This window comes from Aythya ferina (genome assembly GCF_964211825.1).
Source record: "Aythya ferina genome assembly, chromosome: 5".
NCBI classification, from domain to species: Eukaryota; Metazoa; Chordata; class Aves; order Anseriformes; family Anatidae; genus Aythya; species Aythya ferina.
This window is the reverse complement of record NC_140301.1, coordinates 32222328-32241876: the sequence shown is the minus strand read 5'-3', so window position 1 is coordinate 32241876 and position 19549 is coordinate 32222328. Positions and strand designations below refer to the sequence as shown.

The following is a 19549-nucleotide window of genomic DNA, read 5'->3' as shown; positions in this document are numbered from 1 at the left end:
CAGAGTTCTCACAGTATCACACATCTCAAACCACTGTCCTGTCTGTGCCAGCTCCCCAAAGCAGCCTCTGCATCAGGAAGTTGTAAATGACATGTTCTGTAAATAACAGAAGCTCCCCAATGCCACATCAATAGAAGATCCAGCTTCTTTGAAAGTAAAGGATGAACTCCATTTACAGTAATGAGAAAGTGACAGAGCATGCACAACAGACACACTCTGAGAGAGCTGCAGTCAATAGCAGAGACGATATTCTTTTGGAAGCAGATGTTGAAGTATTTGCATTGCCCTCTACCTAGGAATGGCTTTGCCAAACACTTGCATTTTGTATTAACAAAAAGAGAGTCACATAACCTGTTCCATAACCCTATCTGAAGTATTCAATATAGAAACCGTTACTGCATCTTTTGCTATCACACCATCTTGGGAGGGCTGGGCAGACAACAATTGTTGGAACAGCGAATTCCTACTTTACTGCCTTCTACCCAGAGCAAGGCTGGACCTTAAAGCTACTCTGAGGCACGATGAAAAGCCAGTTCGGTTCCCAGGATGTTAATAAGGCCTCACTGACAGAGCCCTGCAAGGGAGCAAGCTGCAGCATGCTGGGCAGAGAGGCCTGCACTGGGATTTGAAGGCAGTTGTGGTCACTGCTACACCACCACATCAACGTGCTAAGAGCACGCAGAGCCTGGGCCCGTGCCTCTGAAGAAGGGATGAAGTTACCTGGAAGGTGGACAAGCACCTTTACCTGCCATCATCTTCCCAGCATGGTCCCATCAGCTCCAGGCAACAGTCAAACACCTTGCAAACATCTTCCTCACAGCCTCAGCTAGAAATTGTTGCCAGGAACCTCAACTTTGCCAGCAAGCACATTGAGTCTGCCAGTGCCAGCTGAGATTCCCAAATGGGCTTCCTCACAGCTGAGCCTCTCATCGCCAGCTGGACTCCAGATGAGGAAAGCAGTCAAACAAACACTCAGAGGAAGCTAAGAAGGTGGAATTTGAAACCAAGCACAAATTTCAGTAGGGAGTTTAACAGTTCAGTAGCCAAGATTTCAAACGTCTTATTTGCATCATGGCTAGTGTTCTCTGGTGCTCTAAGCAATGCTCACCTCCAGATCACACTCACCCTGAGTAACGTGTGCTCTGTTCTTTGCATGCACTTGTCTTTCTTTTTTATGCACCTGAGAATCTGAGCTTTGGAACTAAAGACATAAAGACATCATGAGATTGCTTTGCATTCTCTCAAAGTTCATGCCACATGTAAGGGAAACACAGATACAAGCTATGCACTTCTAACAAGACCTAGAGACCCCAGTGCATCCTTCACTGAGCTCAGCCTGCCAGGTGCTCCTACGCACTATGTGGAAGAGATACCAAACCACAGGAGAAAGAGCAAGATGCAGTAGGGCTAAAAAGGTGTAGGGGGACCAAGAATGGCTCTTCACAGCAGGCAAAAGAGTCAGAAAGTTTCCAAGACCACCAAAAACAGATTTAACTTAAGAAAACTCATGATGCTTAAAACACAGCTTTGTCAAAAAGATTAATGTGTATAAAATGTATAAAGAATGTATATTTATGTATAAATAATGTATAAAGAATGTATATTTTCTTCCAAAGCAACACATTTACATCTCCACCAAAATTGTGTTATAAATTCTCCTTAGTTGCACTTCATTTAAAAAAAAAAGAGCTAATAAATAAAAATAACTCTGTACACTGGACTTATTTCAAGGAATCAGAACATACTGTTTTATGTGTCATCACATCTGAGTAAGGGAGATAAAATAGGTAAAACAAGTTGAGGATTAAAGCACCAAGACTAAGTAGCCTTCCCCAAGCCATATGCAAACGCTAGTGGCAGAACACGAAACCAACCCTAGGAAATCGAAATCCTTTATCATTTTGTAAAAGAGTTAAAAAAATATAAGCTTCCAGTTCCAGTTAAAGTCACATTAAAAGGAAAAAATGGATTTATTCTGTACATTTGCTTTTAGTAATACATTAGGACAATTGAAAGAATGACAGATGCATCCAGTGCTGCCAGTGCTTATAATTCTATTCTGAACCTAGTTCTCTACAGTGTTTTTCTTAAACATGTAGTTTCTGGAGCCATGTAATGACATGAAAATTACAGCAACAAAAATTGCTTAATAGTTACCCAGGATAGAAAACACAAACTGGAAAGACTCAGAAACCAGATGGCTCATAAATATGTTTGTTTTAATTTGATGATACTTAACCCTATCTTGTGATGTGAAACCTGAGTCTGTAGAGGTCAGGTACCAGAAAACCTGTTCATACTATGCATCTACCCTTTGCCAAGCTCAAAAAGACTAAAAGCATGGCTCTTTCAGCTGTTACTTATCATCAGTTTTGTTCTTTGTTCCTTTGTGTGTTTGGGTCACTGGGAATAAAAATATATACTTAATAGTATTCTTAAATGTTGTTGATTTTTTTTTTTTTTTTTTTGAAAATTCATGTAAGTATTTCTGTGCACATTAGAGTATATAAAACATTTGGCATGTAAAATTTAAGCCTGGTCCCAAAACTATTTTGCTGTCTCCCATTTGTACTATAAATGTAAACTAGCTCTCTATCTTCAGAACAGATTCAGTCCTGCCCCCAGTCATTTCAGAGCACCTCTTCTACCAACAGTCCGTACATGGTTTGGGTCAAAGCTGAAAGCAGATTATTTTGCCTGATGAGCTAAGGGGAGACATGAACGCCACACAACAACATGGCACACCTCTTATTCCTCCGTACTGGAGCATCACTGATCTGATTCAGTCTACTAATCTGAATTGTATGTCCCCTCAATTGTTTGAAGTTTTGATAGCTGAGAAGCTAACAAAGTACAAAATTACAAAATTTTTCAGTAACAGAGCCAGGTAGCTAACAACAATGCTTTCTGTTTAGTAGAACAGGATTGTAGGTATTTTCACAGTGGTACAAATTCATACAGGGATGTCAGTTCACCGACACCTACCTGACAAGGGTGACACCTAGCACTTGTTTCTCTGCAGTAGAATGGAAAGCTTACATCACTAAACTAGGTGAGGGTGTATTCACATCATCTAATTTCAGGTACTCACACTACAGGTTACTTCCACAGGACACTTACTTCAATGACTAGGAAAAAAAAAAACAAACATTGGCTTAAGAGTTTCACAAAACAAGCGCCAAACAAGCAGCACTGGCAGACCAACTCTCTTTCTGTCCTCATCCAGCAGTCATCATCTCCTCAGTTTTACTGGCACAGTGGTCCCAGTATAACTGGACCAGTGAAATGATATATAAAAAAAGAAAGTTAGCTGTTAACCTAGATTGTTTCAAAGCATGCCTACAGCCTGACTGACACAGATAAGATGAGACCAGATTGTGCCTTGGGGATTGGCAGAAGAACGAGAGAGAGCTGAGCTAATCCTTGCCTGAGTGTTGAACTTTTTCACATTCACTCAGTCTCAAGAGTCCTAAGAAAGCCAGCAGAAGAATCAGCACTTCTACATTCAAAACTCTACATTTACTTGACTTAAGGTACCTCACACTGCTCTCAGGGGGGGCTGTTGCTTCTTGTCAATTCTCCTTTGTGCAGTCACAAAGCAGTTTCTATCAGGAATGAAAGAACTTCTCTAGCTTACTCTGCATGTACGCTGGTACTGCCATGCATGGAAATTCCACTGAAGCTTACTTTAAAAATAGCTATTAGGTGGTATTGCCATAGCTGATAGCCTATACAGTCAAAAGCCACAAAAGTGCCTGCAAAATGGTCATCTATATATTAAAAATATATTTAAAACATTATTACAAATAGTCACAAGCAACCCCTGGTACTATACAGTTTTGGATAACTGTATCCACTGACAAAAATGTGGGATAGAGATTATTAAAAGCAAAGCTTTTTTGTATACTTTTTCAGGTCCTAAAATAAGTGAAAGAAATTATTCTCCATCAGGAAAACAAATATTTTTCCTTTCATTAATCTTCATGCACATGTGCATGAAGGCACACAAGAGGAAAAAAAATGTTTGCAAAGTACAAAGGAACAAAAAAATATGCTTTATCAGAAACTTATCAACATACCAAAAATGAAAATAGCTTTTAGAGGGGAAGCTAAATGCTTGTGTCTAATCAGAGCAAATAAATTACAGCTTCGGATGAGGTGAAAAGAGCTAGATCTTCATAAGTCTCTTATTTTTCTATCCTGAATAGCCAGAACACAAGTCCTTTTGAAGTAACTAAATAAAAGCCAGCATGGTTTATTCACCTCCTTTTGCTTATCACTAATTCACAAGGCTATATTTGTAAATTTTACTGACTTTCATATTTCTTCTCTGGGACTGCAACAGAGCTACAAACACAATCTGTCAAACTCTAGAAAAGTTTAAACTCAGCTAACAACTCGATAGACCTTGAAAGGCCAGGAGGCATCTGGGACTTGAGGAAATTTGACAAAATTGCAATAGTTGGTATTCTGCAATGAATATACCATTGGGGTTTATAAGAACTGGAAAGTCCAAAGTCTCATTAAAATCTAGGCTGAGTTGCTAGCCTGCATGGGGTTAAAGAAAGCTTCTTCCAGAGATTTTAAATGCTATTTGGGCTCCTGTAGTGACTGTAAACACAGAAAATGCTCCTGTTGCGAATTACAGACTTTAAAAGTGTTACTAATATAAAAAGATCTGGATTCCAGCATATATTCACTACACATCAAAATGCCATAGAGCAGACTCCAAAAACATGTTAGAAGCCAAGGAAATTTCACGTCAGTCATCCATTAGCTAAAGTAAAAGTGGCAAAAGTGTATTAATGACTTAGAGTGCAGTAGGAAAAAAAATTATAAATAACAGATACTCGGAAAAACAAAATTGCAGTTAAACATAACAACAGAAATAGAAAATCAAAATAAAAATCAAGACATCTAAGACATTAGACGTGTATAAGTATAATCATCCATGCTCATTGCATTACCTAAAACATTAGTCAAGACACCAGGTACTGCAAGACTGCCAGATGAACCATACAGGGAGGCAAATCACTTTTCGAGTTCCATTCCAGTTTGAATTCGGCTTTGCCTGAGACTGTTCAGGTTCTGGCTGACAACCATCTCCAACCAGCTCCTAACCATTTTCTTTCTGGTAATGCCAAACCACAATGGTTGGGCTCACCCTCTCCACTGGAAGAGAATTCCTACCTCCTGTCCTCTCTGTGTATCCATAGTTTCCTCCTGCCTCTGAAGGCCAAGAGCTACAAGGGGGAACGGGGAATTACTGCCCTGTGATAGAGGAGCAGGAGAGGGAGTTAGGCATGGCAGTGCAGAAACACAGACGCCACTACACGAGCAGGAGGGCTGCGCAAGTGCCAAAAGCCAGGTCACAGGTCTAGCAGACATTTACAGAGCACCCCTGGGATAGCTCATATCCAAAATACTGCCCATCCCCTCCCCGCAGGGCATTCAGAGTTCACCCTCAGCATGTAGAAAAAGGTCCTGGTCACAGCTGCAGAGCGGTTCAAACCAGATGTGTGGAAGCAGGAACTTGTAAGGGTCCTGTGGGAAGGTAGAAGCTGGATGCAAAACTACTCAGAAGCCCAGGCAGTTCAAGGTCGCTCCTGTGCTGATGGCGTCTCTGCTGTGGGAAGCAACATTTCAGTGACCTGTGAATGTGAACCAGTAGTAACCCGTTTGGCTCACTTCACGTTTAAGTTCCAGTAAGACTTCAGATAGTCGGTCAGTTCTGACTCAAGGGGTACAATGTTCCAGTTGGGGTTTTGTAGGACTCCTGGATGGCACAAAAACTCTTCATTATGACAATGCAGTAACTGAAATTTCTTGCCCTCTGCACTTTTATTCTGCTCTTCAAAACACTATCACATCCCTTTGTTTCACCTCCTAGATGGCTCTCACGCAGTTACTTTATCAATCCTATGTTCTCAATGTTTAAACATCTATCTCCATAAACACAGAGACAGTGGGGAAGCGTGGGTGCTTTAGCCCAAGAAAGTTTGTCTGTCTCTACCCTCAAACACACACTGTACCATACTCTGGAAAAAGAAAATCCCTAAGTGAGCAACTGAAATGCAAGAATAAACACATAATTCTTGGCTGATTTGCCAAAGCTTATGGGATTTCAAATACCAATTAACTGAAAATCTGTGATGTCTTATTAACAGACACGGCTCTCCCATTATGTAGGGAAAAAGTTGAGTTGCAAGGATATATCTGTGCTTTTTGGAAAAAACTTCAGCTTTTTATTTTATTCTTTACTCTCGTTCTCAACTACCTTTATCTCCAATGAGCTGCTATGTCAATAGGTGTCTCTTCTTCCTTTAAACTCAGTGCCATTTTCAGGGAGTTTCTTTCCCTGATGTAAAGCCAGTTAGAAACCTTAACAAGCTTTTCATTGACAAGTGGAAGAAAACATTGTACAGAATCATGTAACATTTTACATTTTCCAAGCCAGCTTCATCTTAAGGTAGCACACACAGAGAAACAGCCTGAACTTCTCCTACAGAAATAAAACCTGACCTGTGGATGAGTATCTTACTGAAATACTGAGCTCTTTATTTCCACAGCATATGTGGCAGAGTTGTTTTTTCTAGGTGAGGAAGACTGAATGGTCATCTCTGTTTCCGTTTATGTTATTTCTTTTTGTTTTTGTTATTCCTCATTGGCCCGACAATTGTGCTGGTATCATACACACTGGAAGCAGCAGCAGCATGGAGGCACAGCAGCTCAAGGAAAGCACTTAGATACAGCATAGCTCAGGAATGCAAATGCTTTGGGGACACTGCCACTTGCTTGGGAGCTGTTCTCCTTAGGCCACACAGAGACCTGGGCTGGCCCTGGTGCCATTTCCATTTGCTCTGCTATAAAGGTCCTATAGCTGGAGTTCTCCTCTTGCACATTGGGCGTAAAAAGGAAGGAAGCTTACATCCCCCAGGCACAGCCCCTCTGACCTCTAATGCTGCTGCAATTGTTACAGTCTGAATAACGTAAGAGGCAAATAGGAGATGCTCCTGTGTGCACACAGCCACTGGTATGATCTGCCGCCTCTCTCACACTGGATTTCAATTCTCCCTACTCCTCACTCAGAGCACTTCTGTCAGACCAGCTGCAACTCACCTCTATCAAACACCTCAACTCACTACTTCTGCAAGCTGGCTTGCTCTCATACCTGCCATGGGTGTCATCTTCGTGCACACAGACATGCGGGTCCTGTCCTGCTGATGGCAGGCCACATCAAAGCACAGGGTTTGTTATACTCCAGGAGAGGATTGAAGCAGGGGAGCAATTATAATGGAATGAGAGGAAGAGGAATTGTGAGAGGAAGAACTGATGCTGAGAGACAGGAAAAGACTATAAGGTTGATCCAATTAATTAACATAATTAATGTCATTATTTTCCTCCTCTGATTTAAGCATTCAGTACAGAAATCATGCTTACTCGTAAGAGTCTTGGATAAAAGTCTCCAGACACAGAAGGCAAGATGTTCCATGCTGTAACTGTGCTCACATAGAGATCTATCAATTTGCATTAACTAAGAACCCCATGGATTCCTTCCTCTCCATTTATTTCTGAAAGAGCTCACCTGCCTCTCCTCTCAGCAGCTGCTTTGCGCTTCTGCTTTCACTAAATGTTTGCAAAAAAAATCATGTTATCTTTGTTTCTTTACATTTCTGAGGACTTTGATCCAATAAGAAGCATCAAGGTACAAACACCAATACCAGCTGCTGTGTATATGTGCAGCAATGAACATCAGCCTGAGGACAACCACCTGCATACACAAATCCAGGTACAAATCAGTATGTGCTTTTACAAGATAACTGAATAGCTTTAATACAGGATTTTCCAAGTTACTGGCAAACCAAAAGAAATTTTAAAAATAAAATTAAATAAAACTGTCACAGGTCAACCTGAAAAATTTTCAGATGTTTTATCAAACTGCAAACCCAAGCACATTTCAGGGAGCACTGAACTACAGTACTTCATGTTAAAACCAAACATGTGGTACTAAATCATGTTTTAAGATTTTTAAATAAAGATTTAAGATTTTTATATAAAAGCCTTCTATAAACAAAAGTTTGAATAAGAAAATACTAAAACAGTTTGACTCATTTGAATCTCTCAACATGAACTAACTGGTGCACACATAAACCTCCTATATATAACAGCTCAAAACCTAGCCCATTTTATAAAGCATTTTATTGTTACCTCATCAGCATTTTTTCACTAAGATTAATGCAAGATGAATACTTCTCTCTAGTCACACATCCACCATAGATTCAGTTCTACACACCAGCCCAGCCAGTGCACACCCAATCTCACACACAAACGGGCTGAAGACCTGGGCCCTCTGTGTCTGTTATGGGCTCAGGGGGTGGGAGAGGAATGCTTCTGAAACATCACTGAAGAGGGACATCCTTTGCTCGAACTTTGATCTGATGAACCAATTAGGAACTGTAAATCTATGTAATACTGACAGAAAGATGGACTTCTATGGCTGACCACAAGACATTATCTTCAGCTTTAAAGTAACAGTACACACACCTCACTACATGATTTCTTCCTTTACCACTTCCGTCCTTCCTCTTGATGGAGTTTACTAATTCCCAGCGCTTGCCTTCATGTCCCTTACTACTGGACTCCCATACATGTATCCTCCCATTTTTCACTGTATTTCAAAGGATCCTCAACATTGCAACGTTTGTGACTTAAAAAGAAGTCACAGCCTTTTCTATTTCAAGATACCTCCCCAATGCTTGGCTTTCAGAGTTCGTTGAATTGCATATCCAGACCGGGCACAGTATCTGTAGATAAACTGTAATTTGCACAATAAAGGACCATGAGCCTATCTTCCAAGTCAGATTTCAAGGATCATTTGGTGCTATTCTGGTTGGGCCTATTTAAGTGAAAACACTGAAAGCACTGCTGTTTCTGTATGCTACTTTAACCCAGCAGAGTTAGGCACAAGACGAACAAAAAAGTGAGTTCTTCCATGAAGAAGCAGAAGAGAATGCAGCCCCCCTCCCTCCCCTCCACTCTTGGCATGCTCTTTTCTAGACAAAGGGATACACAAATCAGTAAAGGTTTGCGTAAGTGAGATAGATGTGTTCGTTTATTTTAAGGTCCATGAATCTGTTCTCAGTTGGTTTATGACAAAATGAGGTATTCATACATGTGTCTTCATGCATGTGTAGCCTGATTAAACTTCAACCAGCTAACATTCACTTTATAAATCAGGCCAGCTCAATCTTGAGATGTAGACAAACTCAGGGAGAGGGAGAAAATCCTTCTGGACTTCTGAAAACAGTTTGTTGGACAAATGCAAGGGACACGTAGTAGCTAGGAATGGGGCATTCACCATCACCATGCTGATACACCGTTCCACGCCCACACCCCACAAACATGCTGGCCATTTTACTCCTAAACCTGCTATCAGCCTTCCCAAAACCATAACTGCTTCTCCAGCTGAAACTAAACATGAGCTATCCTATCCCATGACAGCTCTACTACAACTATTAGGAAGGGCTATAAAGAGAAACTTGACAAAATGCCTCTACTAATAGTATCTCAAGAACTGTAGTTATACTCTAATAGCTGAAGTTCTGAGCAATGACATAAACATGAGTGCTCTTCAGAAAAGAGGCTTGAGGTTTGCTCAGGGTGTATGTTGTGCTGTCATTTTGCAAATAGTTTGCACTCCACACCCAGAGGCAAGAAGAGCACAACATCCGGCCACACACAACCCAGTTTTTCATAGGGAAGAGGCCAGTCCTCTTCCTTCCATTAAGCTCAAGTAATCAAAGGAGAATAAGCCCATATGAAGACTCAAAGCAATGCTGGTGGTTAAAATGAAAATTCCCCCACACATTCATCTGGTGCCTTTTTTTACCATGTTCCTAGCCATCTCCCAAGAACTGAGGCTAGGGTGCTACCTCAGCCTCAGAATGACTGTGACCTGTGACATTGCCCTGACACAGAACAACACACATTGGTACACTGAATTCTTCTCTGTTGTGGTGTTGGTTGATTGTGTGCTGATTTTTTTCCCCCATTTTCTCTAGCTTCCTGAATTTTCTTATAGAGTCTTGATTTTTACTCCAAAATGAGTTCTGACCTCATCCAGTGTTTTGATGTGCCTAAAATTCTCAGTAGATGGGAACTCTCAAACTACCTTTTTAGGGTACTGCTCATTAGAAATGCATATACCAGCCAGTAAAACAAAAAAGAGAGAAGTGAACCTGTAAATTTCCTCATCATCAGGACCTTGGGCTTTCCAAATAAAGAAGGAAATACAAAGCCACTCTGAGAATCTACTCCAGGAAAGCTTCCTCAGTGGAAACACAAGTAGTTTTTAAAATAGTTGACTGCAGAGCTGACCATAATAACCCCGTGAGATGAACCACCCCCATGTGAAGATCATGACAGCAGCTACACAGTTAAACACTCAGTATCCAAGTCTCTCCCTGGGTGATTGAGATTATTTTTGGCAGAAGACTGGACTGAGATTGTAAAATGTATGCTTGTTTTCATCTAGCTCTTTTCTTGCTCTCTGAAACACACCTTTTATTTTATATTAAATCTCTGCTCTAATACAATCATGCTTCAGATTACAGACTTCGAGATACAGCGATTATAATGACTGTTCCTTACACTAACCTTATTCCCATGTTGAAAGTCACTCCACCAAAAGCACATGGATGACACTTAGCAGCTCTCGATGAGACCACATGGCACAAGAACGTAGGCTGTGGGCACCCATTGCTCTGCTTTGGGACCCCCTTTGGTGGTAAAGCACCCTCCTCCCAATGGGAGTAACAGGACAGAAAAAGCCTGAAACCAAAATCTCCATGCTATGCCTTAGCATTCAACTGTAAATAGAATTAAATGACAAAACCTGCTTAAAATCTGATGTCCCAGCATATCTTAATGTAAACTAAAATATATACATGTTCAGGAAGAGCAAACTCTAGCTCCCAAAAACCTGTTTGTCTCATCTCTTCCTCTGTCTGGAAGCAATATGATTTGTTGCACTGAGAAATACAAAAGTGTCTTCTGATCCTTGTCAATGGATCAAGATGATGTTGTTCCTTGTTCCATGTTCCTTGCTCTGCACTGGGGTTACTATTGTAACTTCACTTCTCTGGGAAGTTCAGCATGTCCTAGTAAGGATATAGGATATGCAGATTTTTCTCTCCTAATTTTTATAACAAGATTTTCACCACGGTGCACATAGAGTAAGTGTGTTCCACTCCTGCCTTCCCTTAATGCTTGTGTGCATGCTGCTGCTTTCCAACTTCTCTCCTACTACTGCAGCTTCCTTCCTAATATCTCCCTCCTTCTCTCCTCCTATGATTTCATTCCTTTTGCTGTGTTTCAGAACCAAAACTGACGATGACAAACAGAGCAGCACGCAGATTCCGTTCAAAACTCAGCCTGAGCACCACTGTTTAGGTGGGATATCTTTCATAGTCTTGGTATCTTCTTTCCCTTTATCCATCTCCCTTATCCCTCTCCTTAGAGAAAGTAACTCCTCCAAAATACACCTTTTCCAGTAAGCAACCTTCATGACTCCTAGAGCATTACTTTCTCCCATCTCTTCAGCATAGTCCCAAAGAAAGCAATCCTGTAATCACAGAGCCAAAATGGTACAGGGGTAGAGCTGTTAATTTCACACTGAACCTTAATACAATGACAGAGCCTGATTCCAGTATAAGAGCCTCGGTCAGCTCAAGCCTTTCTAAAACTACAGATCACCTATTCATTTCAGAGAACAACATTTACTTAGAATCAATAACCATCAAAATTTATCTTCCCACATCACCCACTTTAGGGATGTTTGATACCGGTATTTTCCTCCCCAGCTCCTTTCTCTGCACAGTTTTGAAATCTAATGCTTTCCCGTTTTAAAAGGTAAAAGAGAATGGGCAAAGGAATAAGTCAGAGTCCCCCGGACATCAGAGGGAGTTTGTACCACAGGGAGGTGGGGGCAGAAGGAGCAGGGTACTTACCCACTGCGGCGACCCACAGCCCAGCCAGGCTCATGGCTGAGCGGGGCCGGGTGCGCGGCTCTTTCTGCCGGCTCCGCAGGAGCTCTGAGGTTGGGCTCGGGCTGCTTCGGAGGAGAATTCCCACCTCCTGCTCAGGAAGGCTCTCATGGGTCCTAGAGCCGTCGCTTTCTTCCACCCGCCCTTTCCCTCCTCCTCCTCCTCCCTTTTTGCATACCGCTCCTGCACGATCAGCAAATCCGTACGGCAGTTGCTTCAGACATGAACACATACATCTATAAATTTTTTAGGCATTAGTATTCACTAGGAGAAACCGAATTCAGCATCTTCCTGGGCTGTTCCCCCTTCCTAGGCTCCCCTTGCGGCTGCCTCGATGATGCCCAGAGACACCTGGACCAAACTCTGTTGTACTTAAGATCACAGAAAGGCGTGAAAGGCCGTTCACTGACTGCTCTGAAAGACAAATTGGACCCCGTTACACAAGGTGGATAGCCATACCCGCACCTCTCTTTCCTTAACTTCACTCATTACCACTTGTTCCTGAGCAAGGCAGCCTCAGTCAGTGAGAGACGCAACAGGGACCTGCAGCACAGCAGATGTAGGTGCTCTGCCTCAAAGCTTTCTGCGTTCCCTCTTTAATCACTTTACTTGCTAAACTCCTTTTTCCTCTGGTCCATCAGCATTTCAATGACATTAGTTCGCCTTCAATCTGTTCACATGTTAGTTCTTCCTTCGCAGCGAGTTTATTTTAAAACAGCTATTCTTTTTATAATCAGAATATATTATATCTGATTTAATTCTCCGCATAGACACCCTTGATCTGGATGAGGAGCGCTGTAGTCCAATTTACTGTGGACGTGGACTAAAATAATTCAGATTGGAAACTTGTGAATTTAACAAGGAGTACCTGAGTCTGAATAAAAACCATTCACACTGTTGGCACTGAAGAAATTTGGAGCTGACATGAATTAAACCCCCTGATAGACCAGTATGTCTGGCACTTTCAAGGTAGAGACCTGCTTTCCATTTTTAGTTCTGATTCATAGATTAAATTACAAATTTAGTGAATTTATTTAACCTCCTGTGAATCTTCCACTGATATCTATGAGCACCATGCATCATTCAAGGGTAGAATTTGCTTTTGTACTGTAATCATATATTTGGATCTCTAAATTTGCTCTTTGTTCAGCAATGCATTGTTATCTCCAACAGATGTAGAGAGGCATATTTCTGAACATGGCCTGGGTGATTTGGAGGAAAACATCATTCTGAGGCTCTCCCCTGCTGCCACACCAATCACAAAAGTATAGTAACAAGGCAGACAAACATTATTGGTTGTTTATTAACTAAGTTGGCACGAACTGTCACCCAAGCAAAGCAATAGAGCAAGAATAGTGTATATCCCTAAGACAAATAAAATAAAATAAAACATTAAAAATAAGGCTGCCAGCTTTCCATCTCTTCATAAATAACCTTCTTGGCTGAAGCTCTGGAACTGCAAAGCAAGTAATTTTTTACTCCAATTTGTACAAAAGTAGAGGCAACTCAGGAATTTCTAGTTTCCTAAACTCTCCTATGAACAGGAAGGTAAAAAAATCTGTATCTGCAAGGAACTGCTAGCAGCAGAGACAGACAAAATAGCATTGTTTCTGACAATACTCAGTTTTAAAGCAATTCATATTTTCCATGGTTTTCAGTTACTTTGGCCAACACACATGAATTCTGAGGCTCAATTCACAAATGTGAGGCATTCTGTAAAAGTGAAATAGATGCATGTGATGCTTTTAAGCAGAGAGTAAAACCAGAGGAGAAGGTGACTAATCTAAGAGCAACTGGCTCATTAGCCAATTTTGAGGGTTTGAGTCCTGTCTCAGAAAAGTAAACCTTGGTCTACTGGAATTCTGCAGTTAATCCTTGGCAAGGTTAGTCACATTTGTCAAGCAAAGGAAGTAAACCCAATCCAGAGAAAAACTGGTATTAAAGGGAATCAAAGATTTTAAATATAAGAACACGGCATGGAAAAAAAAAAAAAAGCTGCACAAGGAAAAAACACAAGAAGCTATGTATAGCGCAAAGACAATGAAAGTCAAACCAATGCCCAACATTTGGAAATAGGTGTGTGAACTACTGGCAAATTTTGACCAGCTTGCAAGTGGTCAAAAGCATGTACAGCAAGATGCAAAAGCCACCACCATAAAGGGAATGATAGCAACACCACTAATTCAAAGGAAATCTCTGTAGAAATAATTAAGAGCAATGGACAATGCAGCATCAGCAGAGAACTGAACTGTCAGTCTGAAAGCAACTGTGACAATTACATGCTTTTAAATTGGGCACTGATGCACAACGTAGAGCACTGCCAGAATCTGGATACTAGCAACTGAGAAAATGTACAGATCTTAATTAATGACCATCTCTGGCTCAGCAAACCAGGAACAACCTACCGGAGCTCAGGAGAGGGAACCTGGTATGCTTATCCCATTCTTACGTTCTTCTGAAGACATCCGTTATCATCCACTGTAGCAAACACAATGCAGAGAGCAGCACTGAACTTTGATCTAACCCTGAAAGGGTGTTACTATGTTTTTAAGATTTACAATAACAGAGTTATCTTCTATAACAATGCTAAATTCATCGATACTGGGGAAGATGCCTTTGCACAAACACCAGATGAAGTTATGCCATTGTCCACATAAAAATGTGTCAGGTCCTTAGAGACTCCAAAAGCATGCACTCCCTTGCCAGTTATGGGTTCAAAACAACTAAAACTACTGAAAAGATGTCAAGACCATTCAGAACTGAGTTGCAAGTTCCACATGGTGGGGACAAGACAAGTTCTAACAAGACACTACCAAGAAAATTCCACAGAACTGAACAGAGATGAGGTGGAAGCATTTAAACCCACAGAGCAAGCAGAGCTCCAGCAATGGCATCTAGTCACTGCCAAAAAAAAAAAAAAAAAAAAAAAAGGACGGAGTTTTCACTTAGTCAAATTTTAAATAGTGTAAATTATTCCCCATACATCACTGGACAGGTGATTGATAACAAATGTATTTCTACTTGGGATGAAAAGCAGAACAAATGCTAATATACATGTAGCTTGAACACCTTCTTTGGGAGATGCTGTTCTCATATGGGCTGTATTTGATACCAAAGGCACTTCAAAGAAAAATACAGCACATATCAGAAAGCATATATGGTACAAAAGTCTGTATTGTGACATTTTGATCAAGGAAAAATATGAGAAAAATGCAGAGACTTCAGAAATCTTGCATGGAAAGCAAGCTGTAGGGCAAAAGCTAAACGAATACCATGCAAATTCCTTATGATGGAAATAAAATCCTGCAAAACAAAGCCAATGTGGCAATATGATCTAGACTGGCCACACTAAAATAAAGGAGTACAGACTTACGTGAAACATGAGGTATGTAAAGAAATGTGTGATCAGTCAACCTGCCTCAGCATCCCGACTGCTATTCTACAAAACTGTCTAACAGACATAGGCTTTAGCTCTTACAGAAACATCTGGAAAGCTTAAGGCATTAATTCAAAGATGGCCCAGCCTAGAGATACAATATCTAAGAGCATAATTAAGTTGTCCTCGGATGATTCTACTGAGAATACTGGTAATTATTTCAGTTGTATAGTCAGACTTGGAGAGCACTCATGTAAAAGAAATTGGGTGTTAGTGTACATAAATAAAGAAGCTTTGGCTTTACTCCACAGCCATTAAAACTTCACATCTTCATGCATGGAAGAACTGTGTGAGCTGAAACCGATCATAAAACTCTTTACAACCTAAGGGACCTGGCAATTCTCACCCTAACCTTTCCCACAAACAAAAAGACTAAAAAAAAATATTTTAGTTTCAAATCTATGATTGCAATGTTGCATAAAAACTAAGTGAGATGTGATGATCATTACAGACATTCTCTAGAATACTTGATAAAAAAAAAAAAAAAAAAAAAAAAAAACAATGAAGCAAAAATATTCAGAACTAGATTTTATATGTTATAAACACAAGCTCTTAAAAAAAAAAAATAAATCTACCTGGTGTCAGACTGAATGTGAACTTTGATTTCCGGTGATATTGCTGAAGGCAAAAGCCTGCATAAAGTAGTTGTTGCCACTGCCACAGATAATGCTAGTTGCTTCAAATGGTAACAACTAATACAGTGGCTTTACCCCTTGAAATAATAACAGTTAACAAGGAGTTAAATTTAATTGTTAAATAGGATTTTGTTTCACTGCATCAGAAATCCTCTGACATTAGAGAAAAAATATTTAAAAGGACATATCATAATATAAATATATCATAGTCTAAAAATATTTAAAAGCACAGAATCATTTAGGGGTTTAAAATCTAAGAGGAAGACCAATGGTATTTTACAACAGCTTCAAATAACCAGAAAGTTTGAGGAAATTGTTAGAGGTTGTTCCACATGCCAGAAGTATAGGTAAAGATGTGGGTGGCAAGGGGTGGGAAGGAGGTGGGGAGGGGAGGGGCAAGATACCCCCAGAGCAAAGTAAGCAGAGTTTTGCCACTGCTGGCTGGGATAAAAACAACTTACTTGTGTCCCAGACTATTGAATTCATTCCCACATAGAATATAACATACCTGAACAGTCATTTGTGCACGTCAGTACCATCCTTGCTGTATTTTACAGTACCTGCATTAGTAATGTCTGACAACAAGACACCTTTAATGAACATGAGTTGCAGCAATTTGCAGTGAAGTACGTATGAGGCATGTCACTACAGCTCCCCATTATTTCCAGTACAACAGGTCGGTAGAAAGCAGCATCAAAATAATAAAGCACCTACTAATGAAAAACGACAGAATCCATATTCAGCACTGCTAAATCAGAGCATGGCACCCGCAAAGCATGGTTTGTCATGCACTGACATTTCCTTCAATGGAAAACTGGAACAAGAGTGCCTGTGCTACTAGAAATGGATGTCAAGAGCCCTTGGGGACTTGCAGGTACCTAAGGAGACAGATGAGGAAAAACAGTGATCCAAAAATGACTTGGAGTACCTGGAGCTCCTGGCATTTGCTCAAGACATAAAGCTTGTAACCATGAAGGCAAAACAGCAGAAAGTCAGCCTAGACAGTTCCACAGTCATGGGAGTGTGTCACACAAGAAAACCAATGAAGAAAAAGGCCACCCTGTGAGTCAGTTTCTTAGCCATATAACAATGCCAGGAAATTGCACTTTTTGAATTGCCTGGTGTATACAATTGGAATTAATGAGCCCATCAGCATCTGACAATATATATGACCAAAACATACTAAGAGCTTGCGGATGCAAAAGTGCTCTTCTTTCAATAGCACCTTAGGCTTTCAGACCACCTGAATGACACACCGTTTCTTTCTGAGGCCCTGGATTTAAATCACAGCTCATCTGCCATGGCAGTGGCTGGACCATCTGCTCTTGAAGCAACATCATGAGATTGATATGGGAGGAAAGAAGGCACCTGCTGCTTCCTGTGTAAAAGTATTTGTGCTGATTGTTTTTATCCGCACACATCTAAAATAGAATAATGCACTACCTCCTTGAGTGTTCTCATAACAGCCAGAAAAAGTAATTAAGAACATACAAAATCATAAAGAATATGCTGCAATTAAATGGTATTAATATTGTCAATACATTATTGTTTATACTGATAAATGTTAATTCTATCTGTGGAAGATTCAACACCATCTACAAATTAATGAAAAATGAGAATGAATAACTACTTCCAGCTTACTGCCTAGGACATGTATGCAAAGTAAGCAGTAGATAAGCTATCATTTGACCTTGAAGCAGCAAATACATCATATTTCCTCATTTACCAAAAGAGTGTCAGAGTTAAAGACTTCAATTGTCAGCTTTACATACATGCAGATGTTGAGGTACATCCCTGAAGATGGTTATCTTAATACCCTGCAGTTTAAAAGGTACTGAAATACTTCTCAGTAATTAAGATGTATTTTCATCATGTTGGGTGAGCATACCTTAGTTGCAACCCTTATGGTTGTATTTTTTATTTTTTTTTTTAAAGAAAAATGAAGATGAGGAACAATGGAAATACTTTTAATGCTAACTGCTAGTTATGTGTCTTTTGTTGTTGTTATTTGTTTTAAAAGAAAAAGTCAAGACCTGTTGTAAAACCATTTAAACAAGCAGACAGTGGCTATAGTGACTATAAACAAAATTGGCATTTGATTAACAACATTGCCCAAGTGATCTTATTGGCTGATGATGTAGATTATGCAGATTAAATGAGTTCAAAGAGAATTCTTATTACATTTTTTCCCCATGATATTGTCACAGAATTTCATGCAAGTGTACACTGTTATTCAGTCAGTCATTTCTATAACCAGTCCTATTCCTCTTCAAGTATTTCGCGTACATCTCTGACAGTTGCAGATGATGTAGTGCCATCACCTTCCCATGTTAATAATTTACTGGAAGGGGGGATTGCATATTTCCAACATTCCAACCCTCTTATCTTATCTATTGTTCCAGCTTTGGGTATTCTTGAATTGAATCCATATGTTATTACTTAAGCAGGTAAGTGTCATTCTTTTCAACTAAATTCCAGGCTGGTAAATGTTAACACTGTGCTGGCTTAAACATCATTTATGCTTCTCTCACAGTGTGCTAAAAACATTCTTTAAATTAATCCTAAAATTAGGAAAAAAAAAAAAAAAAAGAAGGATCTTGTGGGCACTAAAGTTCATGACATAATGCATTCTTAGACAGGTAAGTTAAATTAAAGATTAATGGGAAATTGGTTTTATTTTTTAAAATAGTTTAATATTCTGTCTTCAAATTCTAGTTCAGTTTAACTTCAGTAATTTATTTTTAAAGAGAATAAAATTTATTCAAGATGATGTTTGCCAATCTAAAAAATAAATTTAAGATTATATTTCAATTCATGTGTTCAATATTTATACCTGAAGGCAATAAAAATAAACACCTGAAAAATAAATATTATGCTAGATGAATTAGTGTATCCTTTAAATACTCTTCATGGTATAACACTATGTTTCATTTCTTGCATGTTATTTCCACCACAAACTTACATCAGTCCCTTATCCTTTAGGAGAATGTTAACACAGACTTTAAACCCCTTAGATGTCTTATTTTAATATGTTTTTATATATGCCCATGTTTTTAGTCTCAATCTATTCCTTTAGGTCTAAAGACACATTCAGCTCCTGTACTGAAAAACTCAAAAGTTCTTCTTGTTCACTGATGGATTTTATTACATATTTTTAAAAAATCTGATTAGAAAGACTTTCCACTGATGGAAAAGGACAAAAAAAGGACAGGAAGAGAGAGAAAGGATTTCATAAACTTGATGCTTTGAACTGGTCATGTGGCTAAGTGGTTTGTAATTGCACACTATTCTAATAAATCAAGGCTTACACTGATTTTTTTTTATTATTTTTTTTTTAGTAATGGTCAATCACTACCATTCCTGAATTCCCACACAAATTCTTCTGACATTTCATTTCTGGGCTGTGAGAAGGCAACAGGCCACTTCACTCTTAG

The 19549-nt window shown here is 39.7% G+C and overlaps 1 protein-coding gene across 6 annotated transcripts in view; it reads right to left on the bottom strand.

The window, feature by feature from the left end:
- The window catches only part of LTK (leukocyte receptor tyrosine kinase), a 155661-nt gene that overhangs the window by 83229 nt on the left and 52883 nt on the right, over positions 1 to 19549 (bottom strand). The window contains exon 1 of one of the 6 annotated variants that reach the window (XM_084522222.1): positions 12009 to 12170. The exons of the other annotated variants lie outside the window; for them this stretch is intronic. Coding sequence (XP_084378348.1) covers positions 12009 to 12042 — 34 coding nt within the window. The 5' untranslated portion in view covers positions 12043 to 12170. Of the gene's footprint in view, positions 1 to 12008; positions 12171 to 19549 lie in introns of those variants that run through there. 6 annotated transcript variants of the gene reach the window in all.